Genomic DNA, 14803 nt, shown 5'->3' on the forward strand with positions numbered 1-14803 from the left:
TACCAGGTGGGGTGGCGAGAATCCGTCTCCTCACCACGTGCTCTCACCACTGGTGTCCCCCAGGGCTCTGTTCTAGGCCCTCTCCTATTCTCGCTATACACCAAGTCACTTGGCTCTGTCATAACCTCACATGGTCTCTCCTATCATTGCTATGCAGACGACACACAATTAATCTTCTCCTTTCCCCTTCTGACGACCAGGTGGCGAATCGCATCTCTGCATGTCTGGCAGACATATCAGTGTGGATGACGGATCATCACCTCAAGCTGAACCTCGGCAAGACGGAGCTGCTCTTCCTCCCGGGGAAGGACTGCCCGTTCCATGATCTCGCCATCACGGTTGACAACTCCATTGTGTCCTCGTCCCAGAGCGCTAAGAACCTTGGCGTGATCCTGGACAACACCCTGTCGTTCTCAAATAACATCAAGGCGGTGGCCCGTTCCTGTAGGTTCATGCTCTACAACATCCGCAGAGTACGACCCTGCCTCACACAGGAAGCGGCGCAGGTCCTAATCCAGGCACTTGTCATCTCCCGTCTGGATTACTGCAACTCGCTGTTGGCTGGGCTCCCTGCCTGTGCCATTAAACCCCTACAACTCATCCAGAACGCCGCAGCCCGTCTGGTGTTCAACCTTCCCAAGTTCTCTCACGTCACCCCGCTCCTCCGCTCTCTCCACTGGCTTCCAGTTGAAGCTCGCATCCGCTACAAGACCATGGTGCTTGCCTACGGAGCTGTGAGGGGAACGGCACCTCAGTACCTCCAGGCTCTGATCAGGCCCTACACCCAAACAAGGGCACTGCGTTCATCCACCTCTGGCCTGCTCGCCTCCCTACCACTGAGGAAGTACAGTTCCCGCTCAGCCCAGTCAAAACGGTTCGCTGCTCTGGCCCCCCAATGGTGGAACAAACTCCCTCACGACGCCAGGACAGCGGAGTCAATCACCACCTTCCGGAGACACCTGAAACCCCACCTCTTTAAGGAATACCTAGGATAGGATAAAGTAATCCTTCTCCCCCCCCTCCCCCCTTAAAAGACCTAGATGCACTATTGTAAAGTGGCTGTTCCACTGGATGTCATAAGGTGAAAGCACCAATTTGTAAGTCGCTCTGGATAAGAGCGTCTGCTAAATGACTTAAATGTAAATGTAAATGTAAATCACATTTGGCAATGATTACAGCTGTGAGTCTTTCTTGGTAAGTCTCTAATAGGTTTGCACACCTGGATTGAACAATATTTGCACATTATTCTTTTTTAAATTCTTCATGCTCTGCCAAATTGATTGTTGATCATTGGTAGACAACCATTTTCAAGGCTTGCCATACATTTTCAAGCTGATTTAAGTAAAAACTGTAACTATGTCACTCAGGAACAGTCGATGTCATCTTGGTAAGCATCGCCAGTGTAGATTTGTCCTTGTGTTTTAGGTTATTGTCCTGCTGAAAGGTGAATTTGTCTCCCAATGTCTGTTGGAAAGCAGACTGAACCAGGTTTTCCTCTAGGATTTTGTCTGTGCTTTTTTTTTTATCAACCAAAAAAGAAACTCCCTAGTCCTTGCCAATGACAAGCATAACCATAACATGATGGAGCCACCACCATGCTACTCAGTGATGTGTTGTGTTGGATTTAACCCACACATAACGCTTTCTATTCAGGAAAGGAATTACATTTCTTAACCACATTTTTTTGCAGTATTATTTAAGTACCTTCTTGAAAACAGGATGCATGTTTTGGAATGTACAGGCTTCCTTCTTTTCACTCTGTCATTTAGGTTAGTATCGTGGAGTAACAATAATGTTGTTGATCCATTCTCAGTTTTCTCCTATCACAGCCATTTAACTCTGTAACTGTTTTAAAGTCACCATTACCATTGGCCTCATGGTGAAATCCCTGAGCAGTTTCCTTCCTGTCCAACAACTGAGTTACGAAGGGCGCCTTTATCTTTGTAGTGACTGGGTGTATTGATACCTCTTCCGAAGTGTAATTTATAACTTCATCATGCTCAAAGGGATATTCAACAGCTTTTTATTTTATTTTACCCATCTACCAATAGGTGCCCTTCATTGCGAGGCGTTGGAAAAGCTCCCTGATCTTTGTGGTTGATTCTGTGTTTGAAATTCACTGCTCAACTGAGGGACCTTACGTATCATTTTATGGGTGGGGTACAGAGATTCAGTAGTCATTCAAATTAGGGATCTGTCCCGTCCACGGGACGGTTAAGCTAACATAGGCTAATGCAATTATCATGGGGTTGAAAGTAACAAGAACATTTTCCAGGACATAGACATATCTGATATGGGCTGAAGCTTAAATTGTTGTTAATCTAACTCCACTATCCAATTTACAGTAGCTTGTACAGCGAAATAATACCATGCTATTTTTCACAATTTCGAATATGAAAAGTTATTAATAAACCAATTGGGCACATTTGGGCGGTCTTGATACAATTTTTTTAACAGAAATGTAATGGTTCATTGGATCAGTCTAAAGTTTATGCATACACTGCTGCCATCTAGTGGCCAAAATCTAAATTTCACCTAGGCTGGAATAATACATTATGGCCTTTCTCTTGCATTTCAAAGATGATGGTACAAAAAAAGATACATAAGAAAGTTTTTTTTTCTTTGTATTATCTTTTACCAGATCTATTGTGTTATATTCTCCTACATGTCTTTAACATTTCCACAAACTTCAAAGTGTTTCCTTTCAAATGGTACCAATAATATGCATATCCTTGCTTCAGGGCTTGAGCTACAGGCAATTAGATTTGGGTATGTCATTTTCGGTGGGAAAAAAATGGACGGATCCTTGCAAATTATTATGTGACTTGTTAAGAGCATTTGTTCTCCTGAATTTATTTAGGCTTGCTGTAACAAAGGGGTTGAATACTTATTGACCCAAGTCTTTTCAGCTTTTCTTTTTTCTCTTTTTATTAATTAGATTTGTTTTTCTTTTTAAACATCCCACTTTTACATTATGGGGTATTGTGTGTAGGCCAGTGACACACAATCTCAATTTAATCCATTTTAAATTCAGGCTGTAACACAATAAAATGTGGTGTGAATACTTTCTGAAGGCCCTGTATCTGTTTTCTTCTATGGGCTGAGTCTTAGTCCATTGCATCCGCCTATGTCAGCCTTCCATATCTGCTGTAAAATGTGGCAGAACTACAGCACTGTTTGTCAGACCAGGAGAAAACCCCAAAATATGTCTCCTCCCGGAAACGTCTGTAGCGTCTGAACAGTTTGATGTACAAAGTAGCATATTAACTATTTTGGCCCCACGGTACCGCTGATGTGCCAACATCTAGCTATAACGCCCGAACCGTTTGGTCTACAAACTAATATGAGCCTTACTGTCATGAACACGATAGTGTTCTCTGTTTTGATCTACAAATAGGGATCATCAACTAGATTCAGCAGTGGGCTGATATTATTATTGAGCGGATGGTCGGGGCCCGGAACGTAATAGTTTGTTGACTGCCAATTGGCCGCAAGCAGCACAAACAGATATAATATTTGACTAAAACATAATAATTTCAAATGTTGCTAACATTTGTATATGATCACGTGTCTCTCTATTATGTGTGGGAATACTTAGGAATAGATTTAAAAAATTAACATCACTTGTAGCCGATTTCCTGGTGTTTTTAGAGTCTACAATGAAATTTTAAAAAGTATTTTGTGTACAATGAAATTTTTTAAATTGTTCCCGAAAACTTGGGGGGCCAAGTAAAACCACCCACAGGCCACATTCGGCCCGCTGTTGCCAGTCGGGGAACCCTGCACTACGACCCCCAGAAGAATCACTTGCCTGAAGGTAACCTGGTACCGGTTTAAAGAATGAAAGTATGTAAGTAGTTTTGTGCAATCAAAAAAGGGGGTTAAATATGTGTTCCAAAATGTATATATTCCTGAGAATTCTTATATTTCCTAGATATAGGAGAGACATTTCATAACCTTATTCCTTATTACTAATTATAATAATATTTACGGGGGTCATACAATTCAAATAGCTAAATAGTCCATGGTATGACCATTTTAAAACAATTACATATAGACTGATCAAAAATATAAACACAACATGTAATGTGTTTTTGCCAGGTTTTATGAGCTGAAATAAAAGGTCCCAGACATTTTCCATGCACACAAAAAGCATATTTCTCTACATTTTTGTCCAAAAATTTGTTTACATCCCTGCCAAGATAATTCATCCACCTGACAGGTGTGGCATATCAAGAAGTTGATCATTACACAGGTGCACCTTGTGCTGGGGACAGTAAAAGGCCACTATAAAATTCAAAGTTTTCAAATCAAATTTCATTTGTCGCATACACATGGTTATCAGATGTTAATGCGAGTGTAGCGAAATGCTTGTGCCTCTAGTTCCGACAATACAGTAATAACCGACGAGTAATCTAACCTAACAATTCCACAACAACAACAAAGGGATGAAGAATATGTACGTAAAAATATATGAATGAGTGATGGTACAGAACGGCATAGGCAAGATGCAGTAGATGGTATAGAGTACAGTATATACATATGAGATGAGTAATGTAGGGTATGTAAACATTAAAGTGGCTAGTGATACATGTATTACATAAAGATGGCAAATGCAATAGATGGTATCGAGTACAGTAAAACATATGAGGTGGAATTGTTTCAAGTGGCTAGTTTTGTCAAACAACACAATGCCACAGATGTCTCAAGTTTTGAGGAATCAAATCAAATTTATTTATATAGCCCTTCGTACATCAGCTGATATCTCAAAGTGCTGTACAGAAACCCAGTCTAAAACCCCAAACAGCAAGCAATGCAGGTGTAGAAGCACGGTGGCTAGGAAAAACTCCCTAGAAAGGCCAAAACCTAGGAAGAAACCTAGAGAGGAACCAGGCTATGTGGGGTGGCCAGTCCTCTTCTGGCTGTGCCGGGTGGAGATTATAACAGAACATGGCCAAGATGTTCAAATGTTCATAAATGACCAGCATGGTCGTATAATAATAAGGCAGAAAAGTTGAAACTGGAGCAGCAGCACGGTCAGGTGGACTGGGGACAGCAAGGAGTCATCATGTCAGGTAGTCCTGGGGCATGGTCCTAGGGCTCAGGTCCTCCGAGAGAGAGAAAGAAAGAGAGAAGGAGAGAATTAGAGAATGCACACTTAGATTCACACAGGACACCGAATAGGACAGGAGAAGTACTCCAGATATAACAAACTGACCCTAGCCCCCCGACACATAAACTACTGCAGCATAAATACTGGAGGCTGAGACAGGAGGGGTCAGGAGACACTGTGGCCCCATCCGAGGACACCCCCCGGACAGGGCCAAACAGGAAGGATATAACCCCACCCACTTTGCCAAAGCACAGCCCCCACACCACTAGAGGGATATCTTCAACCACCAACTTACCATCCTGAGACAAGGCTGAGTATAGCCCACAAAGATCTCCGCCATGGCACAACCCAAGGGGGGGCGCCAACCCAGACAGGATGACCACATCACGAGGAAGCGTGCAATTGGCATGCTGACTGCAGGAATGTCTACCAGAGCTGTTGCCAGGGAATTTAATGTTAATTTCTCTACCATTAGCCGCCTCCAACATCGTTTTAGAGAACTTAGTAGTACTTCCAACCGGCCTCACATCCACAGATCACGTGTATGACATCGTGTTAGTGAGCGTATTGCTGATGTCAACGTTGTTGACAGAGTGCCCCATGGTGGAGTTCTGGTATGGGCAGGCATAAGCTACGGACAACGAAACAAATTGCATTTTATCGATGGCAATTTGAATGCATAGAGATACCGTGATGAGATCCTGAGTCACATTGTCGTGCCATTCATCCGCAGCAACCACCTCATGTTACAGCATGATAATGCACTGCCATGTCATAAGGATCTGTACACAATTCCTGGAAGCTGAAAATGTCACCATTCTTCCATGACCTGCATACTCACCAGACTTGTCACCCATTGAGCATGTTTGGGATGCTCTGGATCAACATGTACGACAGTGTGTTCCAGTTCCTACCAATATCCGGCAACTTCGCACAGCCATTGAAGAGGAGTGGGCCAACATTCCACAGGCCACAATCAACAGCCTGATCATCTCTATGTGAAGGAGATGTGCCGTGCTGCATGAGGCACTCAGTTGGTGCCTGGTGGTCACACCAGATACTGACTGGTTTTCTGTTCCACACACCTACCTTTTTTAAGGTATCTGTGACCAACAGATGCATATCTGTATTCCCAGTCATGTGTAATGCATAGATTATGGCCTAATGAATGTATTTAAATTCACTGATTTCCTTTATATGAACTGTAACTCAGTAAAATCTTTTAAGTTGTTACATGTAGCATTTATGGCTTAGACTTTAAGGGTTAAAATAAATGTGATTTTGAGAGCGAAAACCTGAAACAAAATGGGAAAAGAGAACTGGAAAACCAAAACCTTTAATACATTTTTCTAGATAATGTGGGCTATTTACTTAATTTGTCTGTTTTAATCAAATATATAATTTGAAGAACAAACATTGTGGCAATTCATATCTTGCAGCAAAACTGTAAATACGACTTTAATCTCAAGATAATGTTAAAAAAGGTTTAATGTTCTCTGACATAGACATAGACAATATCCAAAACAACTAACAATACAGTGAATTCATACATTTTCAGCAATACAAATTGTAAAGTCTATACCACAAATAATTTTTCCAACTTGGAGGTCAACTCGATAAAGTAATCAATCATTTCACTGTGTATTTCAGATGGAGTCAAGTCATTAGAATGTACCAAAATAGAGCTCCTTCTGGAGAAAAAAATGAGCCCAGGAGAACAAGCACCCCCAGACCCCCTGACTCGGGGACGCCTGGTTGGCTACGTTTTCTATTTGGCTGCCTACTCTATGTAGTTGTGCAGAACACTGCCAAAATGTACCTACAGTCTCTAGACTTCCTCTGTGTACTTTCTGTTGGTGAACTCTGCTTCGATAAGGGGTTCAAAGCTGTGTTTCCTACACTGTTGCAAGTAGAGCACCAGGACGAGTAGAAGAACCAGGGCACCCAGGAAAACACCACCCAGACTGGAGCCCAACACAAACACGATTCCACCGTCTGTAGCTGAGAAAGGGAGAGAAGAAGAGATTTAATGCAACAAGATCTTTACCAAAGTGTTCTTATTTCATTGACCTGCTAATAAAACAAGCATACGTCGATGACGATTATTTAATTGCAAAAGTTATCTGTGAAATCACCAACCATCGAGTTCAATGGCATAAGAATATCCCAGTAGATCAGAAGCCACGTAAATCTCCTCGTTGGTCACAGGAGGGAAGAATGGCACCATGTTATAATGTCTGTTGTGACCAATGGGAGCCATCTCATCTGGGAAGCTGGAGTTTGGTGGAACAGACTTTCTCATCCACTCATCAAAAATGGCGTCAGTGAAAGCATGGAGCACCTATAGAGAGAGAGAGAGAGAACGAGAGAGAGAGAGAACGAGAGAGAGAGAGAGAGAGAACGAGAGAGAGACAGAGAGAGAGAGACAGAGAGATAGAGAGAGAAAGAGAGAGAGAGACAGAGAGAGAGAGAGAGAGAGAGAGAGAGAGACAGAGAGAGAGATAGTCATGTAAATGTAAAACATTGTCTGCACAGATCTGACCAACTACCAATTCTTTACATTATCTCACATGACAGTCAAATACATGGACTCATAGGCAACCACACCATATCTCTACCTACATGTATATATTACCTCAATTACATTGACTAACCGGTGTCCGTGCACATTGACTCTGTACCAGTACCCCCTGTATATAGCCTCAATATTGTTATTTTACTGCTGCTCTTTAATTATTTGTTACTTTTATTTCTTATTTTTCTTGAGGTATTTTTCTTAACTGCATTGTTGGTTAAGGGCTTGTAAGTAAGCATTTCACTGTAAAGTCTACACCTGTTGTATTCGGCGCATGTGACAAATACAATTTTATTTTATTTTATTTGAAATAGATAATTACCAGAAAGATGGGGTCATTGGCTGCAGAGTGAGACCGAGCGCTGGTTCCACTGAGGAAGGAGTGGACCAGGTTGTGCAGGTTGTTAACTGTGGAGTCAAGCTCTGCCTCGCCATCTGGCTTGTCATAGCCTTCGAGAGCATTCCTGTATAGGAGACAAAGTATATTTGGAAGTCAGAAACAATGCTATTTAGAGTGTTTATTTGACTTGACCTCATAGAATATCACCCTGTAGGTGAATGTGTAAGGTCCCAGGTCAATGTGAACAGTTTAGGTTGCCTGAAGCTGAAGGTAGAGTTTATATAGTAGGGAGCGTTGTCAAAGTCTCTGAGGTTTAGACAGCTCCTGACATCATTCATGGTCGGCAGACTCATGTTGGTTCTCGCTCCTCCCATCTGACCTCTCCTTATACGTCCCTCACTGGTCCCATTACACAGAGTGACCAGGCGGTTATATTCATCCAAGCTGGGGAGGGGAAAAGATTCAAGCAACATTTAAGGACAATGAGTCTGGTACAAAACACATGATGAACATGTACCCAGTAGTATAACAAACTGCATACGTGCACCAAGCATAACCAGCACAGGTATATTATATACACTACCGTTCAAAAGTTTGGGGTCACTTAGAAATTTCCTTGTTTTTGAAAGAAAAAATAAATAAATTGTCCATTAAAATAACATCAAATTGATCAGAAATACAGTGCAGACATTGTTAATTTTGTAAATGACTGTTGTAGCTGGAAACGGCACATTTTTTATGGAACATCTACATAGACGTACAGAGGCCCATTATCAGCAACCATCACTCCTGTGTTCCAATGGCACGTTGTGTTAGCTAATCCAAGTTTAGAATTTTAAAAGTCTAATTGATTATTCGAAAACCCTTTTACAATGATGTTAGCACAACTGAAAAAAATGTTGTGCTGATTAAAGAAGAAATACAACTGGCCTTCTTTAGTCTAGTTGAGTATCTGGAGCATCAGCATTTGTGGGTTCGATTACAGGCTCAAAATGGCCAGAAACAAAGGACTTTCTTCTGAAACTCGTCAGTCTATCTTATTCTGAGAAATGAAGGCTATTCTATGCGAGAAATTTGTATTTGTTTCTGGCCATTTTGAGCATGTAAACAATCCCACACATTCTCCAGATACTCAACTAGTCTAAAGGTTTTATTGCTTCTTTAATCAGCACAACAGTTTTCAGCTGTGCTAACATCATTGCAAACCGTTTCCAGCTACAATAGTAATTTACATCATTAACAATGTCTACCCTGTATTTCTGATCAATTTGATGTTATTTTAAATGAACAAAAAAAATTGCTTTTCTTTCAAAAACACAAGACATTTCTAAGTGGTAGTGTGCATACTGGGCTGGTTTCGGAGATATGAATTACACCTGATTAAAAAGCACTTTCAATGGAAATCCTTCAGAAAACATGCATTTTAGTCCAGGACTAGGCTTAATCTGTTTCACACAATGTTTTAAACACATTTCTGTCCAACAGCGCACCTGTCACACACCACCCCCCAATTGGAGAACCTGGACTGGTTACTGATGAGGGAGGAGTCATCTGGGTTGTGCCCCCCCAGGAGAGAGTCTGTACAGACGTCACACTCAGTCTGCCCTGTGGCGAAGTTCCAGAATGGAACAGCGAAGTTCTCATTGCCAGTTAGTCTCTGCAGCAGAGAGGATCGTTTTACTTTTATTTTCATCAATGTTTGAAGCTATTTTGTTCTTCATGTCCTCAGCTTTCAAATCCACTCTTACCTGCAGGTCTCTCTCCAGACTAAGGAGGTGGTATCTGTGCCAGGTGACGAAGGCCGGTCCTTTGTGGGAGAAGTCAATGGCCTTGAAGGGTCGACCTGGACCTACAGAAGAAACAAATAAGGTGGTTTATGAGCAACGTTTGAATGTTCTCTTCTGCTCACTTTCTAGTACATAGAGAGTCATATATAACTCAGAACATGTAAGTAACGTAGCAAGTGAGTCATTTATAACATTTGTCTTTCATTTTCAACCTAAAAGGAATTAGTTTGAAGGTTGAATATAATTTAATAATGTATTGATATTATTTTTTTGAATCTATAAACTTATGACTTCAGAAAAGATACATTGGTGTTTTACCTAAAAGTGTGTCTCTGACAGAGTAGTAGTGCTGCCACGTAAAGAAGTCGTAGATGGAGATGTTGGAGAACTGGGGCTGGGTTCCATTGGGCCCCAACAGGGCCAGCCAGTGCTGTGTGGCAATGACATAGTCTGGGTGGGTGGTGTTCTTGGCCCGGTCCAACACATCCAGGAACTCCTGGAGCTCAGCTGGAGTCAGAGAGTGGATGTTCTTCCTCACCACTGGAGATTTATGCACGTCACAGTTTGGTCCTGTCCAGCCAAACGTACACTGACCACAGTCAAAGCCACCAAAGTTACCTAGACACAGGGATGGAATATAAACAAAATATAAACCAAACCAAGTCAAGACTATGGGAATGGCCAAGAAATGTGGTTTCTGTAAATAAATCTTATTGGAATACATTTTAGAAACTAATACATTAATATGATACATTTATTTGATGAAATGTTATTGTCAAATACCTGCAGTTCAGCCACCAACATTAGGGTAACTAAATGGTCTCAAAGTTACGTTCACCCAACAGTCTTGAAATATTTTACATACGTCTTCCTAATAATCACAATTTAACAATGAGTTATAATGTGGTCTAAACAAAACATATTTTATTACATTTGAAACACTGATTTGCTATTAACACTTAAATGTAACACCTTATTAATATGTTACTTACCTGAGCACCTGCATGTCTGATTGAAGAATTTGGTCGGCCACCTTTCTCGATCATCAACATTTCTCAACCTATACGGTCCACCCCAGGGTTTGGTACTGACTCTGATGTCGGAGCAGTTTCCTCGTCCAGATAAACGTCCACACACGTTAGCGGGATCAGACCCGAGGGCAGGGCAGCACTGCTTTGAGACGATCCCTTCTACCGTGCTACACACTCGAGGAAACTGAGCCTCTGTAGAACCAGGCCATGTCACAAAACAGACCAACCCTAGCACAAGAGCCCTCATCGTCTTCAACACCTCTGGTCCTCTTCTGTTCATGTCTGTCCACTAGCAAATCAGTTTGTATACCAGTTCACATCAATGCTTAATTAGTTCATTTCTCCAAAAGCGCAAGGAATTAAATATGTAACGCTCCAAAGTTGTGTATTCAACATTTGGCTACAGTCATAAATGTTAACTAAGAGCCTGAGAGTAGACTGTGTTCCAGTCAGTCTCATCAACTTTAACAAAGCCTCCAATTCATGTGCTCTCTTTAAGTTTGGGGAGAACGGATTAAGGTCTCGTGGTAATCACCTGACACCAGGCAACTATGAGCTTGACTCCTAACAGAGAAATACCTCAGGCCAAAATACATAATGTGTCGGTTAGACCATCAGCTATCTACAGGTCCATTTTTACATTCTAGTCATTTAGCAGACACTCTTATCCAGAGCAACTAGGGTTAAGTGCCTTGCTCAAGGGCACATCAACATATTTTTCACATAGTTAACTCTGGATTTGAACCAGTGACCTTTCAATGACTGGTTAAACACTCTTAACCCCTAGGCTACCTGCCACCCATTTAATGTGAAGCTCACAACGTTAGTCCCATGAATAATATATTTTTTTTAAGTATTTGAGAGTCATTTCTCATAAGGTTGTTTTTGCTAGAAATGAAATCCACAGTAGACTGATTGATATACATTTGCATAATTACAGATAGGATATTTGGTTTCCTGTTCGCTTCCCTCTTTATCACATGACATATGATACATATAATCCTAAATAATTTAAATCATGATAGCCTAATCATATTGTGTGTCTATACCGTTTTATTAATAATAATTTTTCTCATACTCCACTGAGAAAAAGTCATCAACTGATTGTTGAATTCCTCTGAGAAACAAGCATTCTTTGTTCTGTGGGAGGAGCACCAAACACATCAATGAAGACATTATGTTTTGTACGTCACTGCAGAAATAGCTGATATGCTTTGTGCCTGTGTCATTAGCTAGACTTTCCCTACCCCCTGTTACCTATGATCTGGCATGTGACTGTTGAATGGTGAGTGAAAAGTTACATTGCCAATCACACAATAGCTACACACATATACTGCCATAAGGGAATGAGATAAAACTTCTTATTTTTTTAAATCTAAAACTGAATTGAAAAAATAAATATCCTAAATCGAAAAATTACATAATTCAATGTAAGCTCGTAGAAACAATATGCTAGTATTGTAACACCTTTAATTATTGTCATAAAGAAATATACTATAATATACTTGTCACACCCTGACCTTAGTTATTTGTTTTCTTTATTATTTTGGTTATTTTGGTTAGGTCAGGGTGTGACGAGGGTGATATGTGTGTTTTTGTTTTCTAGGGTTTTTGTAATTCTATGGGGTTTTAGTGTCTAGGTATATGTAGGTCTATGGTGGCCTGAATTGGTTCCCAATCAGAGGCAGCTGTTTATCGTTGTCTCTGATTGGGGATTCTATTTAGGTTGCCATTTCCATTTTGGTGTTGTGGGTTATTATCTATGTGTAGTTGCATGTCAGCACCCGGTTTATGATAGCGTCACAGTTGTTTTGTTTAAGTGTTTTTAGTTTATTAAAGAAGAATGTATTTTATCACCTGGCGCCTTGGTCACATCATTACGACGAACGTGACAGAATAACCTACCAAACCAGGACCAAGCAGCGTGAAAAGGAGGAACAGTGCTTAATGGGGAAATGGACCTGGGAAGAGATATTAGATGGAGCAGGACACAGGACACAGCCGGGGGAGTATTGCAGTCCTAAGGAGGAGTTAGAGGCAGCGAAAGCGGAACGGCGATACTACGAGGAAAAATACCGTAGAATAGAGGAACAGCGACAATATGAAGGTACACGGCTAGCACGGAAGCCCGAGAGGCAGCCCCAATAAAAACAAATATTGGGCGGGCACACGAGGAGGTTGGCTGAGTGGGCAGCGTGTAACTGGTCAGGCACCGTGTTATGCAGAGATGTGCATGGTGTCTCCAGTGTGCAATTCTGGGGCGGCAGGGTATTCTAGTGGTTAGAGCATTGGACTAGTAACCGAAAGGTTGCAAGTTCAAATCCCCGAGCTGACAAGGTACAAAATCTGTCGTTCTGCCCCTGAACAGGCAGTTAACCCACTGTTCCTAGGCCGTCATTGAAAATAAGAATTTGTTCTTAACTGACTTGCCTGTTTAAATAAAAAAATAAAAAGTGTGCGATTCTAGCCTGGTGCGCTCTATTCCAGCTCCTCGCATTTGCCGAGCTAGAATGGGCATCCAGCCAGGACGTATTGAGCCAGCTCTATGTTCTGGATCTCCAATGCGTCTCCACGGTCCAGTGTATCCTGTTCCTCCTCCCCGCACTCGCCCTGTGGTGCGTGTCCCCAGCCCGGCACCACGCACCAGGCCTACAGTGCGCCTCGGCAGTCCAGAGCGTCCGGCGACAATACCCAGTCCAGAGCGTCCGGCGACGGGCCACAGTCCGGAACCTCCAAAGACGGGCCACAGCCCGGAACTTCCAATGACGGGCCACAGCCCGGAACCTCCAATGACGGGCCACAGTCCGGAACCTCCAATGACGGGCCACAGTCCGGAACCTCCAACGACGGGCCACAGCCCGGAACTTCCAACGACGGGCCACAGCCCGGAACTTCCAATGACGGGCCACAGCCCGGAACTTCCAACGACGGGCCACAGCCCGGAACTTCCAACGACGGGCCACAGTCCGGAACCTCCGATGGGCCACAGTCCGGGGTCTCCAGCAAGGGTCCCCAGCCTTGGGCCTACGGCGAGGATCCGCAGTCCAGAGCCTCCGATGATGATCCACAGGTCAGTGCTACAAGAGCGGACTCAGGGTAAAGAAGGGGGCAGTGTCCAGAACCAGAGCCGGCACCGGGGTTAGATGCCCACCCAGAACCTTCCATATAGGTTTAGGTTTGCGGCCGGGAGTCCGCACCTTTGGGGGGGTACTGTCACGCCCTGACCATAGTTATCTTTTTTCTTTATTATTTTGGTTAGGTCAGGGTGTGACGAGGGTGGTATGTGTGTTTTTGTCTTGTCTAGGTTTTTTTGTAATTCTATGGGGTTTTGGTATGTCTAGGTATATGTAGGTCTATGGTGGCCTGACTTGGTTCCCAATCAGAGACAGCTGTTTATCGTTGTCTCTGATTGGGGATCCTATTTAGCTTGCCGTTGTCCATTTTGGATTTGTGGGTTATTGTCTATGTGTAGTTGCATGTCAGCACCCGGTTTATGATAACTTCAAGGTCGTTTTGTTAGTTTAAGTGTTCTTTGTTTATTAAAGAAGAATGTATTCTTATCACGCTGCGCCTTGGTCACATCATTACGACGAACGTGACAATACTATAGAATGAAAGGATGTCGAATTCACTTTAATCTCAAACAGACTACATTTTTGTCTGAAATCATTCATGGAACAGGCACTGAAAATTACAGGCACTAGCTTTAGTAAAGATCAGTATGTATTCATTATTCTGTCTAGGTTTATCCCTAAGTTATTATTATTAGCTGGATAGACATAATGACTGTGCTCAAACATTCTACCCTCAGGATTTTATGTTGAAGACATAAGTACTTTCCTGAGTTATGTTTCAATTGATTTTCTCAGTTGGACCATTTATTACAATAACATGAACATTGCATAGAGGCATAATCAGAAACTGTAGGCTTACTGTTAGTTCCTGTTAGGCTTTAGT

General features: G+C 42.2%; 1 protein-coding gene across 1 annotated transcript; it reads right to left on the bottom strand.

Annotated features, from left to right (window-relative positions):
* Positions 1-6583: 6583 nt before the first annotated feature.
* Positions 6584-11457, bottom strand: LOC115131330 (L-dopachrome tautomerase-like). Its single transcript, XM_029662955.2, has 8 exons — positions 10808-11457; positions 10134-10433; positions 9777-9877; positions 9519-9685; positions 8287-8472; positions 8011-8152; positions 7253-7454; positions 6584-7114 (listed from the first exon to the last, which is right to left on the bottom strand). Exons 1-8 carry the CDS (start codon positions 11124-11126, stop codon positions 6942-6944), a joined length of 1590 nt encoding a protein of 529 aa, XP_029518815.2. The 5' UTR covers positions 11127-11457; the 3' UTR covers positions 6584-6941.
* Positions 11458-14803: the final 3346 nt, after the last annotated feature.

This window comes from Oncorhynchus nerka, linkage group LG1 (assembly GCF_034236695.1).
Source record: "Oncorhynchus nerka isolate Pitt River linkage group LG1, Oner_Uvic_2.0, whole genome shotgun sequence".
In the NCBI taxonomy this organism is placed as follows: Eukaryota; Metazoa; Chordata; class Actinopteri; order Salmoniformes; family Salmonidae; genus Oncorhynchus; species Oncorhynchus nerka.

Bases quoted from the DNA above. Each gene is read 5' to 3' on its own strand.
- LOC115131330 (XM_029662955.2), bottom strand. From the start codon at position 11,126: ATGAACAGAAGAGGACCAGAGGTGTTGAAGACGATGAGGGCTCTTGTG. The intron at 10,434-10,807 runs GTAAGTAACATA...CCCTGTGTCTAG, and splicing joins TCAGACATGCAGGTGCTCAG to GTAACTTTGGTGGCTTTGAC. The intron at 8,153-8,286 runs GCAACCTAAACT...TCTCCTATACAG, and splicing joins AACTCTACCTTCAGCTTCAG to GAATGCTCTCGAAGGCTATG.